The sequence below is a fragment of the Frieseomelitta varia genome, unplaced genomic scaffold (genome assembly GCF_011392965.1).
Source record: "Frieseomelitta varia isolate USP_RPSP 00005682 unplaced genomic scaffold, Fvar_1.2 scaffold_190, whole genome shotgun sequence".
Classification (NCBI taxonomy): domain Eukaryota; kingdom Metazoa; phylum Arthropoda; class Insecta; order Hymenoptera; family Apidae; genus Frieseomelitta; species Frieseomelitta varia.
This window is the reverse complement of record NW_025109639.1, coordinates 311,348-335,295: the sequence shown is the minus strand read 5'-3', so window position 1 is coordinate 335,295 and position 23,948 is coordinate 311,348. Positions and strand designations below refer to the sequence as shown.

Below are 23,948 nucleotides of genomic sequence, written 5' to 3'. Positions count from 1 at the left end.
TTACTAGAGAACTTCTGAACACTTTTTTCTGGGTGATTTTCCTGGGTAATACTTTCTTCTTTACAGACACCGTTCCTGCTTCCTTCCGCCATGTTCCTTCCCGTTCTTTCCCGCTTAAAATCGAGAAATATCGATTACCGTTCGAAAATCGTAGGAAGTGTATTGCGTACTTTACCGTTGGGGCGCTGTGATCGCGCGTAATTTCGCACGAAATGATGAAATAAAAAATGAAAAACATTAATCTAAATCACATACACAAAATTCGTGACAAATTCTTAAAATAGGTAGATAATGTTCACACACTTGATGGAAAATTGATAGTATTTAAAACTGAGACATGAGAAATTTTATTATATTCAGTAGTACAATTACTATTTTAGCCATTAAATACGTATATAAATCTGTAATAAATTATTATTAAATTTAGTATTAGAATTGTTAAAAATTAGGCAGTATGAGGTTAAACAATCAACAATAGAAAATGTTACAATAGAAGTAAAAACATATATATAATAATAATAATAATAAAAATTTAGTCATATTGCAAAGTCACAATATTTGGTTAGAATTGAAATTAAATTTTTTTATAAGGTTATAAATAATTTGTAGCATGGTACATTTTGTTTTAAATGTTTATATGCCATTATTTCATTAATTGTGGTTAAAAATTATATGTAACAATTATTTGGTTAAATCTTACCTTGAGATGAAACCAATAATGTACGTTTTATCTTAAAAATTCACAACACAAGCACAAATTTAATAATTACTGATTTAAATTTTTATCTAAGAAATTCTGAATGACATTTCTTTGTGATTTTTGTGAATAATAGTTCCTTCTTTACAAACGAGGTGGGCTTCCTTCCGCCATGTTTCCCATGTTTAAAAATCGATCATAAGAAATATCGATAATCGAGAATCGTAGGATGTGTGTTGCGTTTTCACCGAGCGCTGTAATCGCGCGTTTCCCTTAATTAAATACACAAAATTTTCCTTAATTAAATATACAAAATTCATAAAAAATTGTTAAATAAAGAACGGAAATATTCATAAATCACATAAAAAATTGTCCGTACTTTAAACTGTTATAATTTCCTGAAAAAAAATTGTAGAACAATTAACTTGATTTTATTTTAAAAAGTGAGGTCTCCACTTTAACAATCCTGATTATTTCGTTCAGAGATATTTATTTTTACATCATGCAACAAATATAAAAGTAAGAATACTTCTTTCCTCGAAAATTGTAAATTGTAAAAATTCTCACCGAAAAGAATTTTTTCGGAATTTCTGTCGGAAAGAAGCGGAGTACATCTGTCTCAGTGCTTAATTTGATCGCGAGGTGGTAGCACCGAGTACGTTTTTCTACGTGAAAGATATCGAAATACCATGAATGTTCGTATATTTAAATCTCATAGTGCTCCAAACGAAGGACTAGTAATAAAAGGAACGCGATAGGTTCGCGAAGATAATACAATGCACCAAATGGATAAGAGGCGTTCCTCCCTCTGATGCAAAACAGTTGATATTGACAGCTCGATCCGGGATAACCTCTTGCTCCAATCGACAGCTAGAGGCAAAGCTCGTCACGTCTTAACTCGACGATTACCGAAACATTTCGCGACGATGGCGTGTCTTTTGTTGAATCAGGAGAACGTGCACATTAAAATACCATCAGCTGACACTATTGACGGTATCACTTATTACTGCATCGAGGTTAGGATTGCTTCGATCAAATGGACCGTAAAGCACAGGTGAGCGTTTCCGTTTCACCCATTTTGCAGTTTCTTTAAATCTTCATTATGTACCTAATCTTATTGTTAATATTGTACCTTATCTAAGAAGTAATTTGGTTATTGTATATGAAATTAATTGGGCATCTCAATATAAATAATTATGCAAATTTCAAAGAGCATATGAATAATAAGCTATTGAATATCGTCAAAAATTTATCGCATAAAACAGATAAATATATCTAAAGTGTAAATAACCTAACTTGTTTTTAGATAAGTTTCTGATGATTATTGTATTATATACTTGCACACATATCCATCACATTCATCATTATCGTATATTGAATAATTTCAAGATTATACCATAAATAACTTAATATATGAAATTAAATTTTTATTTCTTGTATTTTTACAGATACAATGACTTTGCTGAACTTCATGATAAACTTGTCTCAGAGAATTATGTTAAGAAGGATATATTGCCACCAAAGAAACTTATTGGAAATAAGTGTGAAGCTTTTGTAGAAAAACGTAGACTGAGCTTAGAGATCTATCTGAATGAAGTGTACAATTATTTGAAGAAAGCAATGCCTAGAGAATTGGCTGTATTTCTGCATATGCATATATATGACATATTTTTTCTGTTGCAGAGTATGGCTTTAGAATTTTTTACAGAAGGCAACAATTTGCTACAAAAGTCTAAGACTTATAAGTTTAATCTAATACAGGTGATTGTTTTAAACAAATAAATTGCATGCTATTTGTCATTTGAATAAAAAGATATAAGAATAAATCATTTTCTTTCAGCTATATGCAATTAGCGAGAGATTAAAACAACCATGTCCGCCGATCGAAGTTGTTGACAGAAAATATGATTTCAGTCATGTTTTGGACTTTAATTCTCATCTGACTGGTCTCATCATTGAAGGAAGCTCAGAGCCTTATAGAACCAGCAATATTTATTCCTCGGCGTTATCCATCGAACTATCAAGTTTCAAGAATATAGAAGAACTAAGTATTAATCAGTATCCAGTGGATAAAATATACAATATGGGCAACCTTCGTGACACAGTAAAGTATTTAAAAGTAAACAACACGAAGCTCAGAAATATCGTCGAATTGGCGATGTGCGAGGAAGTGCACAAAAATATCGAAAACGCGAATGATTCTCATGTCTGGTTGAAGGTCACTCATTTGGATCTCAGCGATAACAGGATAGAAGTGATTGACGAAGCGATTAAATTATTACCTCAAATTGAATGCTTGACCTTAAACAATAATCTGCTCTCTGAAATTTCGAATGTCACCCTATTGCCCAGATTATCTCAGTTGTACCTGGCGTCGAACAATTTCTCAACTTTACCGGATGATCTGCACACGAAACTTGGTTATATAGTGTACATTGACCTCTCCCAGAATAAATTAACATCGTTATCGAGTTTCTCGAAATTATATTCATTAGAAGGCCTAGACGTGAGTTGCAATCGCATCGAGAAGATCGAGGAGGTGAAGAACATTGGGCACCTACCTTGTTTGGAGAATTTAAGACTAACTGGAAATCCAGTATCGACAATTGTCGACTACAGGGTGAAAGTATTGGAGCCGTTTGGGAAAAGGGCGGCGGACATTTGTTTAGACAATGAAAAGCCAAATCAGAAAGAGCTGGACACTGTTTCAGTTCACCAAGCATTGCGCATTGCAAGAGAAGGAAAATCACCCACATTCACTGCTTCTGATGCGCCTTTGTTCTCTGCGGAGATTCCAAATATATAGGGTCGGGTAAATTATGATATTATTTTAAACGATGAATGTCCATAAAAAAAAACACTTTGATATGGATTTGTCATTGATCCGAATTTTTTTCTAGAATATGAAAGAATCTTTTTATACGTTTAAATTTTAATGAAACGTAAACTACCAAGAATACTATACATTTGTCCCACGTTCCTGAAGTAATTACATTAAAATAGAATTTAATTGATTTGGGCGAAAAGATTTGTAAATGAAATTAAACTCTTGTTAAAAACGGCGAACATTCAAGATTCGTTCGTGTCTCGTCTATAGTCCTTTTATACAATATTTATTGTCAGTCTACTGTGTCGGTGCTTTTTATTACCTTTTAATATGTAACCTGATCAGTATAATATATACCAAAATAATAACCTATACCTTAAGCCTTAGATCGTGAGTCTTAGATGTCTTTGTTTAGTCTAAATATTAAAGAAATTTGAATAATAGTTAAGGAAATAATCAGTCTCTGTTCGAGGATAACGTGCCACTTGTCTATGTAAAAATGAAATTTGTAAAATTCTGCTGTGTACATAATTATTTTTAAATTGTATATTACGTATTATCGTCATATATGTATTTTTTATACCAACTCCGAATGCGAAATAGAAGAATCGAATAAACGATATGTATTTATTTATAATTTATTGCATCGGGAAATTTGGTTTATATTATACAAATAATTTACGTAGCACTTCTCAAACTTTATTTATACTTCGCGCAATGAATGTAAGTAATTTGCAATTCAGAAATAAGAAAAATTTGCATTCAAAATCGCTGCTTTTACTAATAGTTATCTAGAATGATATTTAATTATTGTTATGCACTTGCAGACATTATTTAAATTGCATTCGTATTGTACGGGTTATTTATGATGCAATTGAGAATACGCTTGAATCAATGCGACCACACGGGCCATCAGTGTTTGTTATTTGTTGTATAAATCTTTAAAGCAATATTATTTTGAATGGTGTAACCGCGTTTGGTGTAACAATTTTATAATGGTTCAACATAAACTACATATGTACATAAGAAGATCGAATATTTTGTTAATAAATAATTTGAAAGCAATAAACTGTGATAATTCGTTGATAAGATTTCTTTTTTTGTTAATTTTCAATTGTTGTTGATAATAATAAGTAATCAAAATTGTAATTAAATGACTATGTTGTTTCTATTCTGAGCGAACTAAAAGACAGACAAACTGGTTAATTTTCAAGTTCATTTTTATTTAAACTTTCACATTGTTCGCATTACCTTTTAAACATCATACGTATCTCGACAATAGTAAAATATTCATAAATAATAATAATAATCATTACAATGCTTAACATACTCTAAGCATCCTCGTGTTATAGTCTTTTAATGTAGTACATCTAAAAATTAACACATACGTTAAGTTACCGTTTTACAGATGATCACTTGCTGACTTTTGCGTTATGTTGAGTTTCTTTTTCCTGACAAACCTCGGAGTTTTTGCACAAGCCACGCAATGATTTTTCCTATGTTATTCGTGCCTTCCACGAAACACAATCTATCAAACACTTGCAATTCTTTATTTGCGTTTTTTTTTTTTTTTTTTTTTTTTAAGGCAATGCGTGTTTCCAAGAAGAAAATGTTACTTCTAAAAAGGAAATGTCATATCAAAGCATCGAAAAAAGCTGATCGGTACCAAAAAGGAAGAATAATAATTTATCAAATATCTTTGATTTCTTATACGTTATACGACGTCCATGCGCCGTTTACATCTTAACATTACAATCGCTATATATATATATATATATATATATATATATTTTTTATATATAATATATGTATTCTTCTTTTCGTTGATCTTAATGAACTACGATCTTCGAATTGATTTTACAAATCGATTCTGCCGGTTGGTGTATCATCGGCAGAATCTGATAACAATCATAAAAACACGTGTGTGTGTGTGTGTGTGTGTGTGTGTATGTGTGTATGTATATCAAAGCGGCAAAAAGCTGATCGAAAAAAGACACTGCATATCAAACACTTAGACAGTAATTTTCTTTTTATATATATATATAGATATATATAAAATTAGGCGATTCGTTTGACAGACATCGAATGTGCTCGTCACGTTTCTGCAACCTTCGAATAAAGGATTCGTTTCATTAATCATTTGATTATCATTTCAAATAATAGCCCTTTCGAGTTACAGATTTGGTTTTGATCACATCGGACAATGGAAATTGAATTTTCGCTAAAAAGGAAATATGCGAAACATTTTACCAATTTCTGAAAAGGGACTGAATATTTTGATACTTTTTACTAGTCGATATTTTTGTTTCATTCTCTCGAAAGAGAATAGACTTTCACTTTTCTTGTACGACGTGGAGGCTCTCGAGTAAATTAGACAAATAACTACATTTCGAAATTACGTTTCGTAAGCACGTTTCGCTGTGAACCTTGCTTCCCTGCTAATTAATAATTCATCGTCGCAGCTCTTCACGTTGTTTTATCTTCAAATTTGAACTCCAAGTGTAGAATTTTTCCGTTTTCAATCGGAAACGTGAAGAAAGGAAAACACGGAACGAAAGAAATGAAAATGCATAAAATTTATTCGATCGTCAGGGGTAAAGGAAGCCTGGGCGGGGAAGAGAAACGAAAGTAACGAAAGATTCACAGCGAAAGATTCATCGAGGAGGACATTAAAAAAATAAAGCAAGGAAAGAGGATAGAAAGGAAAAAGATAAAATTAAGAAATGGACTTACGGGAATTGATGGAAGGAGCAGGAAGAGAGCGATCTGACGAATACACGAATGATGGTGGAGTTTTGAAGGGAGTTTTAAGGATCGGTTTCTCGTGTATCCATCCGGTCGATTGGGCATCTACTGGTGTGCGATCGGAATAAGCTTCTCGCCTGTGCCGATTGCCGGAAGCGGAGCCTCGACGGTGAGCACGCCATCCTTGCTAAGCGAAGACTTGATGCTCTCGGGGTTGGTTCCTTTGGGGAGCAGGAATTCGCGATTGTACTCCCTGTACACGGATTTGCTCTCTGTTTTCTCCTCATGTTTCGCGTGGACCTGGACAGATGAAAATCAGGCGGTTTAGAAATGAAGCTCATTGTTCTAAATGCATATTACAAATACGTGTGTAACGAATATGCATGTGTGCATAATGTGTATCTGTGTAGTTTTTGATACTGAGGGATACTGAAGTATACATGTATATGCAAGTGTATCAACACATTCAAATATACGTACGATTATTAATGTATGAGAAGATATATCGGAATATGTGCTAATTAAATAATCAGTATACGTGTATCATATATTTTGATACTCGGATTAAAACACGAATATACTACATACATGTATAATTGAGATCTCTAGTTTAGAATGATATTCTTCTCATTATTAGACTGCGAATTTTTATACATTTATGAGAATTTATGCATTGAGAAATGTAAAATATTTGAAGTATATTTATTATAATATACGTGATGTGCAACTTTCAAGTTACACAAGATTAACTCGCGTTTCCTTCACTATTGTCAAGAAAATTTCACAAAACAAAAGAAACGTTCTCCAAGATTTGAATTCAATTTTGAAAATACTTCGCAATTAAATTGACCGATATCGATTTCCCGGGAAATTCATCAATTTTCTTGCGCAGACAAACGAATAGAAGGCCAGGAATCCAGGTCGCCGGTTCGATTTAGTGTCCGTATTAATAAATCAGCTAGGACAGACCCATTTCTGTGATCACGCGAGCTGCATGCTAAAAGCGATCAACGTTGCTCCGCTCGTGGTCAACGGATGCGATAACACAGAACGCACGAGGGTGATTATAGCAACGTATTTTATTCAAATGTACACTGGCGAATTTCTTATCCGTTCAGGGTATAAAGGGTCTTTTGTGAGCATAAAGTTGCCTTTTACGTGATGATATGTACTACTGATAATTAACAGCGGTTGAAAAAACATTGGCAAACATTCTAGTAATAATTATATAGAATTTATCTTGTCTATTATGTTACCAAGAAAATACCCGTTCAATAACAGAGTATCTCTCGATAATGCTTAGTTTCTAAACTCTCCTTATTGCACGCATGTACTGAAGGTCCGTATTTTCTGGATCCTCAAATATACGGATTACGAGTATTTTAATTCGCAATATCTAGTATACGGATAGAAGTGCAATTAAAGTGCTGTGTTTTAATCTGTTTCAAAATCAGAATCATTTCGAGAAGAAATACAAGAAAAATATAGACTTAATCATATTGCTTGCTAAGTCACTAGAGTAGGATTGCAGATTTTTATGCAAATTTTTATTCTAAAGATAAACGAAGAGCACTTGATAAAGTAGAATCTTGATAGAAAATTATTTTACGTATTAAATAAATAAGCAATATACTTTGGATATTTTATGCACATATTTTTTCATATTACGTACAATTTCGCGTTTAAAAATATTAAAAAAACTGAATAAAAATCCGCAATCTAACAATTACACGTGTATTAAGAACACGAGTTTTTAACTCGCCGATATACTCCAATATATGTACGTCACAGGCAATATACGCGTACATCCTTTCGGTATACTCGTATGTACGTATGTCCAAAACCGTACAATCTATCACACGTACCAATCACAAATTTTCAACTTTACCCCCTCTGTTGTATAATTCAAAAATATCGAATCCATAAACATAATTCACGAAATAACTTATATGCAAACAATTGCTCGTTGAATAATTCAACGAGCCCTACATCTGTAGCGCGCGTATGTGTTCTATCCCCGGAAGTGGAAAAGGCGAGCTTCCCTCTCGAGGGGAGTAAGGGGTGAAAGATAGAGCTTCTCGTAATACGGACGTTCCGGGAATGTAGGTTATGGGAGGGGACGGCGATAAAGCGGGGATACGGATGTTTTATGAGTCTCATTGGCCGGAACAACAGCTATCGGTCGAGCTCGCGATAAAACGAAGATGGCAATGGGTTACGAGGGGTGGGAAAAGGAAAGAATCGAGGGTGAAATAATAAGCGGTGGAAAATGGCGGCTAAAGGACGCCACGAATTCGACCTCCATGTCTAGACGCGTCTCCAAATCGATACTTATAGTAGAAGGCACAACTGTACCACCAACGACGAAAAATATAACTTTTATAAAAAAAGAAAAAAATTGGTTGCATCTCAGAGCGCGACGCTTTTACTTAATGATAAAAATTCAAGAACATTTCGTCGACTAACGCTAATCTTCAAAGTTCAATAAAGCGGTGAAAATAAATCGTACGTAAATTATAAGAAGTCGTTGTAAAAAGAAAATTTCAATGTTTTCGGAGATGTTTGAATTTTTACGATTGACGAGAGTATTTTTACTTTCCTATCTTCCACGTAACGTGAAAACATCTTTGAATAAAAAAAAAAAAAAAAACTCAAGATTGTCGAAGTAGGGACTTTACACTTTGAAATGAAACCATAAATGAATCATTCTACGACCTTTTTACGAAGTTATAACAATTTTCCATCATTTAATGGTGGAGTTATATATCTTCAGATATATCTTCTTATTGTTAGTTTTCTTTCGCGATACTTTATCATTCGCGGATAATTTGCTAGAGCGTTCTAAAAAATTTGATTAATCGACCGTGCTCTACTTACGTATTTAAAATTTTATAATACTTCACTTATTTCGAATCCGTAAGATTAAGCTATCGAAAACAAGATTTCAAGTGCAAAGATCAGTTACACCTTTTTATCACGGACGAATGATTATTTTTTTATCTGTAGATACAAATAACGCAAATTTCGCTCGAATGTACGATTCTATATTTAATTTTGTAAGGGCACAGAAGATTAGCTCTTACAAACGTAGCGATCGATCCACGGACAAAAGGTTTACGCGAGCAAATAAAAATTTATTTGTCAAGCTGGATGTTTCTAGGTCACCAACAACTTAGAACTATCTTCGAACAAAGTTTCAGATTACTGTAAAACATATTTTATTAATGCATGTGTTATATTAAAAACTCAGCAATGACTTATATGAAAATTTTTAAACAAGAATTTCTCACTAACATCTTGTCATTCTTTTTCTTAGATAATCAAAAGACTGGGAAACACTGAAGATTTCGTTACCTCTAAGAAGCAAGCTGTGCCACCTGTTACGATAATTCAAAAGCACTTTTGCCAAGTGCATATTCGTGTTTGCAGTGGCCTCACTGTGATTGCCAACGTTTCACCATCGTTTTGGCAATCGAACCAACCACCACCCAACGACATTCGATATCCACGTGTATGATTTTCGAATAATTTTCGTCGATATCGAACTATCATTTATTACCTCTTTAGTACGAGGATGATATATTGTTCGATGGTGCATGGATGAAAATGTATGGATTAATTTAAGGTATTCAAGCTCGAGAAAATGATTGGGAATCTAGTGGCAGTGCCAAGGACAATTCAAATGTATAACAAAGGCAAGAAGAGATTCATTTTTTATTGAAGAAATGGTGGCATTTAATTTTGTATTTTATAGTCTTCGTGATTAAGATTAATGATAAATTTAAGTTCAATTAAAAATTCCAAAACTAATTTATTATAATCAATAATAAATCAATAAAAAATTAATTAATTTATTATTAATTAATATATTAATTAAGAGTTAAAAAATCTACATAAACGTCTTCGAAACGATAAACTGCTTCCAGTTGCGAAAGTTATCGATCGACTTTCCACACAATCACCATTTTTTTTTTTTTTTTTTTTTTTTTGGTTAAGTTCTCTCTAATTACACGTTATTTGCATATTATCGAACATATCGTTCGTCTTTCGGCGTACACGCTACGCCAAGTCTTCGAAACACGACAGGATCGCGTGATTCGTCGTCACCGGCTTCGTTGTTATTCGTTCTGTTTCGTGAAACAATTTTCAGATATCATCGATTGACTCAGCTGGAATATAAACAAGTTTCTCACGAAAATATTTTGAAATTTCATTAACATTGTACCGACTATTATGATTATACTGGACAAGATTGAAACAAATCAAAAATATATAATATTAATACATAAATTATAAGATATTCAATACATGTAAATACATGTGTATTAAATCCGTTATGTTATATCAATAGTTCCACAATAGATTATATCAATAAGTCTTTGGAACCACTATATTATTTATTACATGTTTAAAGTCATTTTAAGCATTCGTAGTACAAATACATTTTCAAACATTGGCTTTAAATTATATAATCATAATTTATTCATCACACCACTTATTCACACATGTCACTCGTGTTAATGGAATATTTCATTCACACACACACCACATAAACAGGTGAGTTACTTAAGACTGGAAGCTAAAATATTATTGCAACTATTACTAATCTCTAGTCTACTACAGGTAATTCCTTTATATCCAATTAAATCAATATTAGTGGTGTGCTAGCTACAAACGATAAAATAAAATAAAATAAAATAAAATAATGCAAGACGGATCATACTCGAAGTAAAATCTTCACATATAGGTACTAATTTTTAGATTAGAATAATACAGAATAATTGTAATTTTTTTTTTCTTTTAAATAAAACTACGTATTTTTTACTACATGAACTGATTCTTAATCGATTAGATGATTCATTTGTTGTGCATATTATACAAGTTCCCTATGATAAATGTTCAAATGCTTTCGTGAACCACTGTACATACAAGTTACATTCTAAGCATGTTACGAGGAGAAATAAAACCGTATCTCGATGCAAAAGAGGAAAATAGTTATAACATTCGAGCAATGAATGAAACAGGCGAGATATCGGTTCTTGAGAAAAACTCACGTGCGTTCTTGGCGTTTTTCTCGCCTTTATATGAAAGTGCAGAATTGTGTCAAAGGTCTCAAGCAAGATTATCGAACGATTCGTTGAATGCAACGGTGACGTCATACTTCGGAGTTTCTCACAATAAACATTTCAGTAAGAATTTAGATTTAGACTTTAGTATAATTTTATTAATTTTGATTGCCACGATGTTGTGAATAGTGTATACGAAAGAATTTACTCACACAAATAATTTACAAGGTGACTGTACAAAGTGATTTATAAATCCTTCCAAAGCGAGAGTTAAATGAAAGAAATCAGATCGATAGTGTTTCTAGGAATTTAATCGCGCAGTTGTGCATTATAGTAACTTCGAAGAAATTACAAATCGGTCAGGTACTTAAATAAGAAAGAGAAACGACGAAGAATGAAAAAAAAAAAAATCCTTCGAAAGACTGTTACATAGATCATTCGGAGCGCCGTATCTATTATCAAAAACGCAGAAACAACCGAATTTTTGCAAATCTTTGATAGAATGCTCAGACTGACAATTTCTATTTTATTTAAAATTATTTAAATCTTTAAAAATACACTGTTTACACGCCTAATGTGTAAAATGTGTCTGACAAAAATTATGAAAACAAGTGGTCACTTTGGTGGCTCTAGCGTCAATCGTCCCTAGGGTGATAATCTCGAGAAAATTATAACTCTACCAGATTAAGAATAAAAATGACGGAAAATGACAAATTTCAGATAGTCCGGATCATCGATATTTGAATCATTTGGGAGATCGTATTAGAAATCCACGCGTCTCAGCATCTGTTGGCGTCCGATTGGCGTAAAATCGGACAGCGGCTAGCCGGTAGCTAATATGCTAGCAGACGTATTAAAAATAGACATTGCATCAAGCCAGCAGTCTAGCATCGAGTAACCACGTTCGAGCACCAGGTCCATGCAAATGTTGTGCCGCGACAGCCACATTTCTTACGGGTTTTCGTATGAAAATGAATCTTATTAGCACGTTACATCACAACGCAGAGAACCGACACAGACGGTACATGTCATCGACGTATTTAGACGCTGTCGCACACAGCCGCGCGATTTATCTTCGAATTATCTTTCAGCAATTATCTCCCCGAGTATCCTTGCTCTCGCCACCTCGCATCATCGATTTTTATAATAACGGAAGTTACGTTCCAACGATGTTCGACACCCATCGAATCTTTTCACGTAACTCGAGCAACATAATCGAGTGATACAATTCAACAGCGCGATTCTTTGAACGACGTTGATAATAGCGTAACAGCGAATAATCGTCGAGAATGATTACGCCTCATAAGAACGATACGTTACATAATTTGCAAACGAGAATTTGCTCCGGAGAAAATAAATGTTGCACCGCTGTGTTCTCCACAAGACGGTATTCTCCGAAGTTTTCCTCTTCTTCGAAACTTCGTGAATGCGATTCTTCGTTCCTTTAGTTGTAGACCCGTGAAGTAGATTACTTCGACACTAACGACTTCCCCAGACCCGTTTTGCGGTAAATAAGTCTCGTTGTTTCTATTAAGATAGCGCGTGATTGGAGTACTCCTTTCAGAACTGCGCGACTATTGAGAGAGGAGAATATAGAAAATTTTAACGAACGAAGGTTTAACAATATTTCAGAGATGGCTTCGAGCGACTGGAGTACAAGTTTATAGACGAGTTTAGATTTAAAATTAGATTTAAAAATAGAATATTAAAAGACAGGAACGGTATTAACCATTAGAAGGATATTAGAAGACAGAAGCGATAAGCCGTTTAACTCCTTCTTTTATACTTCGATATAGTTTCTTTTTATATTTTAATAAATAAACTTTTTATATTTTTATATTTTAACGAATAAACAGGATGCCTTGAGATTTCTTTTCTATATAGTGTTCAAACAGAGAATATTTGTTAATATATAAAAAAATATTACTGGGTTGAAAATGACTGAAAGAATATAGCAGAGTTAAAAGGAAGAACCAAATATTATACTAATCCATTAGGTATTAGCATTGCATTGACGCAATATTTTATTCGCAATCCTTTTCAATCAATTTTATTGTGTATTCTACTCTATCTGTCAATACTTATTGGATCCATCAAAGGAAATTCCAATTCATTTAATATTTTCTCATCATTATGTCTACGTAGATTCCACAACTTGTAAAATTTTGAAAATTCAAGAAATTTTTTTAATAAAATTTTAAAAAATTTAAACATCTATATTGTCGTTTGGTCCTTAATAAATTATCTTTATCGCCTTAGTTCCAAAACGAAGATTCACCAAACAATAAAATCCAACGATCAATAAATTTATGTGATATAATTTAAAACAAATAAATAAATCTATCGAACGATGCTTTGCATAATGAACTAGGTCGATCAAGGTTTTCTTACGCATTCAGGTCGAGCGTTGCGATACATTATGTAAAATATCAAACTATCACCATTGCTAATGACAGGAAAGATATTTTTAGAGGTGTTTATTAATTTTTTCCCAACTGCATTAGAACGTTCGAGAGAGAAACAGAATGGAAAGTGATAGAGTTCGATGTAAATTTCTGTATTGATAAAATAGTAGAATGAACAATTCATCATTTTTCCTACAAGATTTTTTAGATGTGCAGAGCTGCATTTTCAAAGATTTTTCGTAAAATATATAAATAAAAGCTGTGTTATAAATATCTTACAATTTTTTGCACCTGAACCTTTTAAAGTTCATCTCCGTGGATTTTACAAAAAAATAGAAGTTCTTTTTCGAGAAATACGGTTTTGTATAAGTGTATACGTATTTTATATCATATAGAATATAGCGAATGACAGAAAGATATATTTTTTTCTCGAAAATTCTCGAAGAATTAAAACTTCCCCTTTACAACCCTTAATAAAGGGTTACTGTTTTATTACTAAAATTTTACTGTTTTATTGAACACGAATGATTAAACACCACATTATTACACCAGGACTACCAAAGTAGTCGAAATTATTTACAATTTTTCACAGAGATTTTCTGTATTTATAACAGTGTATTTTTAAAGACTCGAATGACTTTCAGCAAAATATTAGGGGTGTGCGAAAACCCGAAAATTTCGAGAAACCCGGCTGCCGTTTCTCGAACTACTCTACAACGCTGTATAACAGCCTACAAAATATGTAAATACACAATTTAATTTCTTCTGCCAATGAAATTATTGGAAACGGATTTTAAGAATCGTGTGACCTGATGTAAACGGAACGTGTGACTGCGTGCTTGGATATTATGTACGCTGTTGAGCAGTATCGCTGAGAAATTAGGGCAGCTCGAACGTATATTTCAAAATCTGTGTGAATTTAATAAAGACTAAAAATCTTTAAAACCAAGTCGAGTGATAGTGAGAATAAAGTTGTGGTAGCAGGAAGTAGTGCAGAAGTAGTGCAGAAGACATCGTGCAAAGGAAGGAGGTAAAGAGAAGCTCTGTTTGGGAACATTTTCAAGAAAAAGATGACACAAAGGCGGAATGCACGCATTGTCACCATGAATCTTAAATTGTAAATACTACTGCTGGTTATTATGCCATCTGAAGCATATGCATCCAAACATTAATGTATATACTAGAAAAGAAACTGAATCGATATAAAATTTGTCACGTGTACAAAATGATACGCGAAAGATTGTTAAACCAAAAGATATAACAGAAGGAATTGCTCGAATCATAGTTCTAGATCTGCGATCTTTCGATAACGTTGAAGGCGTGGGCTTTAACGAATTATTTAACCTTGTTCCCAATCCTTTCCCAAATCCCAACTCTTTCGGGAATCCCGATAAATTCGAGAATCTCGAAATGTTCGGGTACCCAATCCTGAAAAAATTTCGTGTTCCCGACCCGATATTTCGGATTCTCGCACACCTCTACAAATTATATAAATAGAAGCTTACTTCTATAATTATATAATAGAAGCTACTCTTCAAAAAATGTATTATAAATTTTCCCCTACTCCTTGCTTACTTACTTTCATTTCTTTGCTACAAGCGTATTATCTGCGCTCGATGAGAGTCAATCTTTGGGGGGTGCACGATTTTAATAATTATCCGTTGTACGTGCACGAGGGGGACACGCTTCGAGTAACTCTGACAGGGGGACACTGTCAAGTAACTCTTCGAGTTATATATCTGCGATCTTTCGATAATGTTGAAGGCGTGGGCTTTAACGAATTATTTAAGCTTGTTCCCAATCCTTTCCCAAATCCCAACTCTTTCGGGAATCCCGATAAATTCGAGAATCTCGCCCAATCCTGAAAAAATTTCCCGACCCGATATTTCAGATTCTCGCACACCTCTACAAATTATATAAATAGAAGCTTACTTCTATAATTATATAATAGAAGCTACTTTTCAAAAAATGTATTGTAAATTTTCCCCTACTCCTTGCTTACTTACTTTCATTTCTTTGCTACAAGCGTATTATCTGCGCTCGATGAAAGTCAATCTTTGGGGGGTGTACGATTTTAATAATTATCCGTTGTACGTGCACGAGGGGGACACGCTTCGAGTAACTCCACGTAAAATTCATCGTAAATAAAAAAAAACAAAATGCAGGTGCAAAAGATTCAACGTTCGACCGCACCCAAGAGCCACGAGGCAGAAACGACACGACCCTCTCCTGAGAGGGTGGGCGAGGCTGCACGCGCTAATTGCATTACGCAAACGATGTTAATGAGCTGCGTTTCGGCTCGACGCGGCGCGACACGAAGCGATGTCGAGGCTCTCCGTGCGACGCCGTTGCTCTCGTTCTTGGACCAGTTCAATCTGTCCGCGCGTTCTCCGCTTGCCAACGAACCAAATAACCTGGCCTTAACCTTGCGAGAAGTCGAGGAACGTCTACCGAATCGGACGCCTCGTGCACGCGTGTTCTTATGCAACTCGTTCGAGAAAGATCGTGGTTCGTTCGATCGAACATGGTGCTGGCCTCCCTGAAGTGACCAGGAGAGAAAAATATCGATCGATTTTTGTTACTCGATGAGTCTGTATGAAAATCGATATAATAAGCGGATAATGTTGGAAAGATTTTATACTTATCAATGTATACCTACTGTTCTTTATACTCCATCATTTATTTCATTGCCATTAGTTTATTATATTATCTGATGTATGTTTGTGTACCTCGTTCATGTAAATAAATAAAAGTAAATAAAATAAAATAAAATGGTAAGACAAATAGAAGCACTGCGTTCGTATGAGTGATATAAAATAATAATGAAATAATAACAAGCAACAAGGTACTCCTTATTGTTAAATGAATAATTGGTATTAATAAAGAATAGTAAATATTCCAATCGGGAGAAATCATAAGAAAATATAAAAAAATATTAAAGAAGATAGAAAGATATTTGGTTTATAACGAAAATTCGGTAGACGAGTGATTTGAATGAGACAGACTATCGACTGGAATAAAATGTGAAATTTTGTCACAACCTTGATGGTTTCTAAATCTCTTAATTCAAAAATTTCGGATTGCTCTCTCCTCACCTTGGCTCAATAAAAACCAGCACATCGACCACGACGCTAGCCTGTACGGACAAAAACTTTTTTAATCGAACAACCTGGGTCCATAAAAGCGAAGAGCCAGACATCAACGGTACCTTTTACAACCCGTGGAAAGGAGAAAGAATAGAAAAGGGCGAATAGAAAAAAAAAAAAAAGAAAGGGAGCAAGGGTAAAGCGACCGTAGAATCGCGGTTCTCTGCGGCAGCAAGACTAAAGAGAACCAGTCTGCAGTCCGCGGTTTCGAGGTCGCCAGACTCTTTTCTCCCACAAAGTGCGAACATGAGCGAGGACAGAAAAAAAAAAGAAAGGGAAGAGAAAAATTTAAAATAAAAAAAAAAAATTTGAAATAATGATTTATTTCAACCAGTTTCTTATATCGTTACTTTAGAAGCGACGTCGGAGAAGTAATTTTATTTAATGCGAGATTTAATTCAATATATTATTTGAGCTGATTCTCAATTGAAGTAACGAATTAGCTGACAATATATTGAATTTATTTAAATATAAAATAAAAAGTTACTTCGTTTGACAGTAGATGATAAAATAATCTAAAATGGCGAATATAATGTACATTCACTCGTATGAAAGAGTCTTCTACTACAGACGCGCATTACATCACGTTCGAACAATGAAATAATCAACAGAAAAATCATTCTCATGCTCGAATAAATTATTATCTACGCACAGTTATTTTAAATTAGATTCTTTCATAACACGACGCTATTCGATTGATCATTTTTGAGATATATTGCTTGATTAATGTATGACTAATTGACTAATATAAGCTTGAGGAAGAAGTACAGTGTAATACGCCTCACGAAACGAGACAGAAAAACACGCGTGCAACCGCGTGAAAGGCAGGATACGCGTGTAAACGAAGCGTATTGCGGCGATAATACGATCACCACCCCGGAGTCCAGAGCTGAGGAGGATCCGCTTGGGAACTCGAGCATTCGCCAGACGGAGGCGAGCGTGAAAGCACCGGTCTTGCCGCCGATTAGCCAGCTCGCGCGGAAACCAGGCATTAAAATAATTCCGTAATCGGAGATAAGTCGTTGCACTTCGCTTTTTGCACCTTTTTCGCGAACGAGAGCAGATTTCGCGATAAGACGAAAAAAAAAAAAAAAAAAAAGAAACAGGAACCACACTCTCTCATGTTCGCATTATTCTTTTCAACTTTTTGAATTTATGTTAAAATATCTTCTAGACTATTTTTAATACCGTGAAACTAGAAGATAACTACCGTTACCTAGAAGATTTTCTTAATACCGCGATCAATATAATGTGTCTAAATCTTATGGAGAATGTAGAACTGCATTAAAAAAATATATAATTTAGAAAAATGGAGGTAACCTCGATCTTCGTCTAGATAAATTTGGCAGCCATCGTGACAAAGCTTGAAGTAAAATTTTATTTCGAATAATGAATAGTTTTCGGACACAATTGTGCGGAAATATCCCGTGTATGTTCCATGTTTTCTATTTTCTAGCTGATCCTACGACCTAAATTCGCATATCACGTTTGCAAGATCTACCACAGACACAAGTTATTTATAATCTGGCTTGCAATTATAAACATCCCGTGACAGAGCTGTAATTTCATTATTAACGAACGATCCTGTTACAACGCCACACGCCACAAGATCAATAGGTAGCTGCAATACCCGCCGTTCTTGATATCACACGACGAAGAGAAAATTTCACCTGGACAAGTACTACATACGCTCTCAAATTACTCACAGTCTTCTGTCAATTTAATACAATTACAGGAGCACGACCACGTCGTTTGACATTCACCCATCCGATCGATCGCGTTATTCGAGCAAAGCTTTCGTTTCTATGGTTTTGAAGGATATCCTGAAGAAGTCCGACGTTTAATCTACTCGTTTAACCTCGAGCACGTTCAAGCAACCCTGAATCTCCAGTCAGGCTTCGAAGAGAGTCTAAACTCCTACTTTGCAATGCTTGAACGCGAAAATGTGAAATAAAATTGGAGTTTATACATAATAAAGAGCCAATAACCGTGACAGTGACTAACACAACTTTGTTGAAAATGATCATCCACTTGATCTCGTACTTTAAACCGCGAACCTTCTACTTTTGTCGTGAATTCGTCATCGTATGATTTAATATTCGCGATATTAAGTATTAGGATTTAACCTCTTGCGCTGGAATATTTGTCCTAAAATTGCAATGTTTCCTCAGTTTTATAGCATAACCTGCTATGCAAGATTTATTACTTCTCAATCATTTCTATCCAGTGATGTCATGCCGGCGAGTTCGAACGATAAAGGAAGCGACGAATTATTGTATACGGTTTCGGTCACTCGTTATGGTCCGCAATCAGTTGCTAGCGCAAGTGATTAATAGAATAAATTGATCGTTACAAATTAACAGCTCGACTCTCAACGAATTGAGGTTCTCTCGAACTTAGAACTCAGAGCTCTCCGAGCGTATAAAAATTCTCAGAAGTATTTAAAATATTTTGAAGAATCTTTCGATTGCTGCGTCGACAAGCCGGATAGACGGAGCAGAGAACCGGAGAAGAGCGAGAAATATCTTCCGGCGTGGCTCTTGAATGCTGCTCCATTCGGTGCTTCCTCGGCTTGGTCGCGATATCGATCGGGCTGCTGGTCGTAAAAGACGAGAGGCAGCGCGAATCGGAGGAAAGCGGGCGAGCAGTCGAGCCGCAGGTAACCCTAGACAAAGGGAAACCTGGGGGAAATGGTGGAGAGCGGAGGAGACACACCGATGGATGTGGCTCTGGTAACTCAACTCTGCCGCGGATCTAAGCTTTCCAACACGTGGATCGTCTTACCGGATCCGCGAGGATTACGCAAACCGCGGCCAACTAGCTTTAACGACACTCGATTCAGACTTCTGAAGCGTTCCTAACCGAATTCTAACCGAGATTCGATGGATCTTTCGACGTTCCGGAAACAAGCATTACCACCGCTTGCTACATGCGTATATACATATATTCGATTTTTTTAAAAAATTGAGAAAAAGGAAAAAAGAGAAAAAAAATGGGTATATTTTAATGCGAACTTTTGGTAATTTGCATCTTAAAATATTCGTTTGTTTCGATCAATTGAAATTTCGTTGCTGGATGGTCGTTATAATTTAAACAGAAACATTTTAATATCTCAAAGCAAAAGAAGAATGGTCTGTATATTCAATAGAATTTCGTTTATATGAACTGTGCGAGATAATTGAACTCGACTAAGAAAAGCTTATGTAATTGGATTAAAATCTGATTCCAATAAATGGAGTTCCGCCATACAATACAGAATAGGGGAACTAGAGAGTAGGAAAGCATGAATGTCACAATTAATTAATTATTTAATTGTCTTGCAGCGGATTTGCTGAATGTTATCGCGATGAAAGTTTTCTAAGATTTCTCCCAAGGGAAATCTTGCACTGCAAAATGGAGGCGTTGATATCAACGCACAATATTCTTATTCACTCCGAGTTACCACGATAAAATATCGTAATAAAATTCCAATAAATATAGGATCTGAAGGTAAATATATAAAATATATAATTCCTTCTAGCGTTTGCTAAAGAAAAGCATGTGCTCGCATGTGTTTTACACTCGACAGACTCTCGAGAAATCCAAAAATTTCAAACGCGCCGAGTGGCGTGTCTCACCGTGACTCACAGGCTGAATATAGCCAGTGAAAAATTTTCGATGTTGCTCGCGCCTCTTTTTCCGTGGACAACGGCAGCGCGTAGAACGAGATCCTCGAAGCTTTCGAAAGTCAGTTAAAGCGTCCGCGTGAACGCGAGACTTCTTTCCGGACTGTCTAATGGCACACACTCTCCTTGACCGAAAAAGGAAAGGCCCTGCGTTTTCTTAATAACTTCATCGGCGACCCAAATTTCAGCGACCAACCAGCGCGTCGGCCGTAAATGTCGAGCTGTTGAAAAATAATTTTAAACATCGTATACGTCATCAGCCTCGCGACACACAGCTCGAAGACATCGGCTATTAAAAACAGGCAAGTGCGTGGTCGGCTCCATAGATCGAAAAGCGAGCAAGCCAAGTCGATGCGGCCATTGAAAATCGATCGGGTCTATTCTTCGAGGGAGGCGACCCAGTTGCCTGAAACGGGCAAACGAACGAGGCGTTTCGCAATCGTTTCGCCCAAGTGGCAGCTCCAACGCGTTCCTCGTTTGAATAAAACCGCTGAATAAAACCGGTCCTACGCTCCTATTTGTCCGAGACGTGCTGTATCGAGCGAGCATGACGTCACCGTGATCGGCACACAATGAGCGGAGATCGCATTCTTCGCTCGGTCCGGCGTGCTCATCCTTCGGAACGTGTCCTTGGGGGCAGCCCTTTAAGGACCGTGATACGCGAGCTGAACCGACCTGAATCCACGCCGGACCTTGACCACGATAAAACCGCGGCCAACCTGTTTCGAGAACGGCCTCCTGCCTGTTCTTTAAAAATCCCTCCCCGCCCGCTGTCGCGCGGGACCGGTTAAGGAAGAAGCGTCGATTCATGCTCGTTACCGAAAAAAGCATCTGACACGTAACGAGTCGAGATCGCGACGAACTCGAGGTAGTCGAGGTAGTCGTGCGGACGGACTGCGCGTAAATATGAAGAATCAAGGATATTTTGAATTTTCTCCTAGGTTATATTTAATTGAAGTGATATCAACGCTACGTGGCCATCGGGCTGCATTTATGAGAAATTTAAAGATACAAAAATACATGAAACGCGAGTAAACCTGATGAAACATAACAGTTAACCGCTTGCGCTGGCAACTGACTGCGGACCATAACGAGTGACCAAATCGTGTACGATAATTCGTCGCTTTCCTATTGAACCCCTTCGGTATGATATCGCTGGATAGAAATTACCGAGAAATAATAAATTTATTATTTGTTTCGCCTAGTTTGTTTTATTCAAATATACTTGAAACTGAGAAAATATTACAAATTTTCGGAACAGAAAATTCTCGACGTGCGTGGCACGTCAATCCAGGTAGAACAAACCTCTGTCTGGATTCCATCTTTCAAATTACTTTCTTACAAAAATGTGTATAATTGTATAGAAATCCGCAGTCTATTAACGGCGTGGAGATTATTTGTTAAAATAACAGAAGACACAAACGCAAGAGGAGATGCTCGAGAGGACAATGTTGACGAAAAGGAAGAGAAGTTAATCGTGTTGACTGGTCTTGAAGAAGGCTAGTCTCCGTGATTGTCTCGATCCGAGGGACGAAAAAAAAAAAAAAAACAGAGGGTCGACGTTTTATCAAAGACAGAGCAACTGTTTAGCGAGGAAATCGGAGGAATAAAGCCGTCCCTGTTCGTGGGCGTACCTACGTACATATGTACTATACGCGAGCCTCCGTTACTTTGATCTTCCTTCCATTACACTCCGACAGACTATTACGGTGCAACGACCTTATACCTTCCGAGTTTGCATAACGGCGGCATTCGATTTTTGCACACCGCGTTCCGCGAAAGCTTCACACCCCTTTCGTGTTCCGTTAATTTCCCCATCTCGCTTTACGCTTCTGATCTTCGCACCTTTTTCGAATCACTGTCATTAAAGAATTGCAAATCGTTTAACGGACTTTAGATGAAAATCTAACAATTGTAATAATAAAGTATTCCATGTCTGACAACTTCCGGTAACGAACGCCGTCAAAATGTCAAGGGAATTTAGGTTGAAAGCGACATATCGTCACAGAACGATCGCACAGGGTGCTCACAATGGCCGAACATTATTCCAAGCCGTCGCGGCGTGACGAGCACCGTAAACTTATTTTTGGCGCGAGTTATTTCCGTCCGGGTCGACAGGAACGTCGGCCAGGAGAAGAGAAACTTGAACGCAAACTTGCGCGCGTAACGCAAAACTTCGGGGAAAATTCTGGCTCCGACTTCCTGCACAAATTCTTCTACTTTTTTCTACCATCGAGTCGAAAATCTTTGCCCTCGTCGGCCATGTTTTATCCATCGACTCTCGTTCCAAAATAGAATAACACCTTTTGTTTTTAATATTCAGTAATTATCTTGAACGAGAAGATCTTTCAGTTACACATAATACAATTTTCGACCAATTTATCACACAAACCAATTAATCCTCAAAATGACAAAGAATTGATTAAACACACTAGGGATCCGATACTTTTGCAAAACTTTGATAAATTTTTATTTCGCAGAAATTTACTTTCTAATCTGAGGACTATTGGTGTTGTATCTTGGAAAGCTGTTTATTTAAAGTAGCCTGAGTTTCTCGTTCTGCAATTTCTACGGAATTATTGTTCGAATGTAGGAATACTTTGGTGTTCTGTATGCAAGGATGAACGGTAGAAGAATAGTAAAATACATAGGAGTGGCGAGAATAGTCAAATATTTGGACACAGTAAGAAATGTATACAGTGTGTCACGATTGGTTAAAAAGGAAAATTCAAGAAGCCGGAGAAGATAAACAAACGAAACGAAACGTATCGTCGGTTGACGTCGTTTCTGAATAATTTAAAAAATATAAAGAAACTCTGCGTCCTTCCCAAGAACGAAATAAAATTTTATATCTTCCATAGTTGCACACTTGCATATCAAAAAGCGCTTTTATCGCTATTAATATTAAATGAATCAGAAATTGAAAGCTACAGTCAAAAATTAAAACACTCGGAAGAAACATTCGTTTCATCATTCATCTTTGTATTTTATCCCGTATAAACAAATAAAAAGTCAAGAATTAAAAATTAAACGGTCAGTCTAGGAACTAGAAGGACTTTGGGAAAATAAAAAAAAAACTAAAAATAGAAAGATATATGAAAAAGAAAAGCAAGAGCTGTGATTCGGTCTCCTCAGGAACGAGGACTGGGTCCGCTGCGCGACTAGTGGCGGACTTAATCACGAAGACGCGCGCCGGTTTTAACTAACAAGAATTGCCCTTACCGGTTGAACCGGTGGAGCCGACTTCCTGCCGGGAAGTGATGTAACAAGAGCAATTAGAATGTTCCATATTGTTCGTAAAGAGGCGCGAGTGCCGGTAAAACCAGCGTAAAATTCTCCGCCACTTCCTGTTCGCCGTGTTCTTGGTCGGGCGTACGCGGGATACTCCGCGTGTCGT

The 23,948-nt window shown here is 35.9% G+C and overlaps 2 protein-coding genes across 4 annotated transcripts in view; one reads left to right on the top strand and one right to left on the bottom strand.

Moving 5' to 3' along the window:
* Positions 1–1,288: 1,288 nt before the first annotated feature.
* Positions 1,289–5,900, top strand: LOC122539069 (nischarin). Its single transcript, XM_043673667.1, has 3 exons — positions 1,289–1,751; positions 2,146–2,458; positions 2,538–5,900. The coding sequence occupies exons 1-3, from the start codon at positions 1,624–1,626 to the stop codon at positions 3,501–3,503; spliced, it is 1,407 nt and encodes a 468-aa protein (XP_043529602.1). The 5' UTR covers positions 1,289–1,623; the 3' UTR covers positions 3,504–5,900.
* LOC122539072 (heat shock protein beta-1) overlaps positions 5,564–23,948 on the bottom strand; it is a 37,575-nt gene continuing 19,190 nt past the window's right edge. For all 3 annotated transcript variants that reach the window (XM_043673672.1, XM_043673673.1, XM_043673674.1), the window contains one exon: positions 5,564–6,569. In XM_043673672.1, coding sequence (XP_043529607.1) covers positions 6,375–6,569 — 195 coding nt within the window. In that variant the 3' untranslated portion in view covers positions 5,564–6,374. The remainder of the gene's footprint in view (positions 6,570–23,948) is intronic.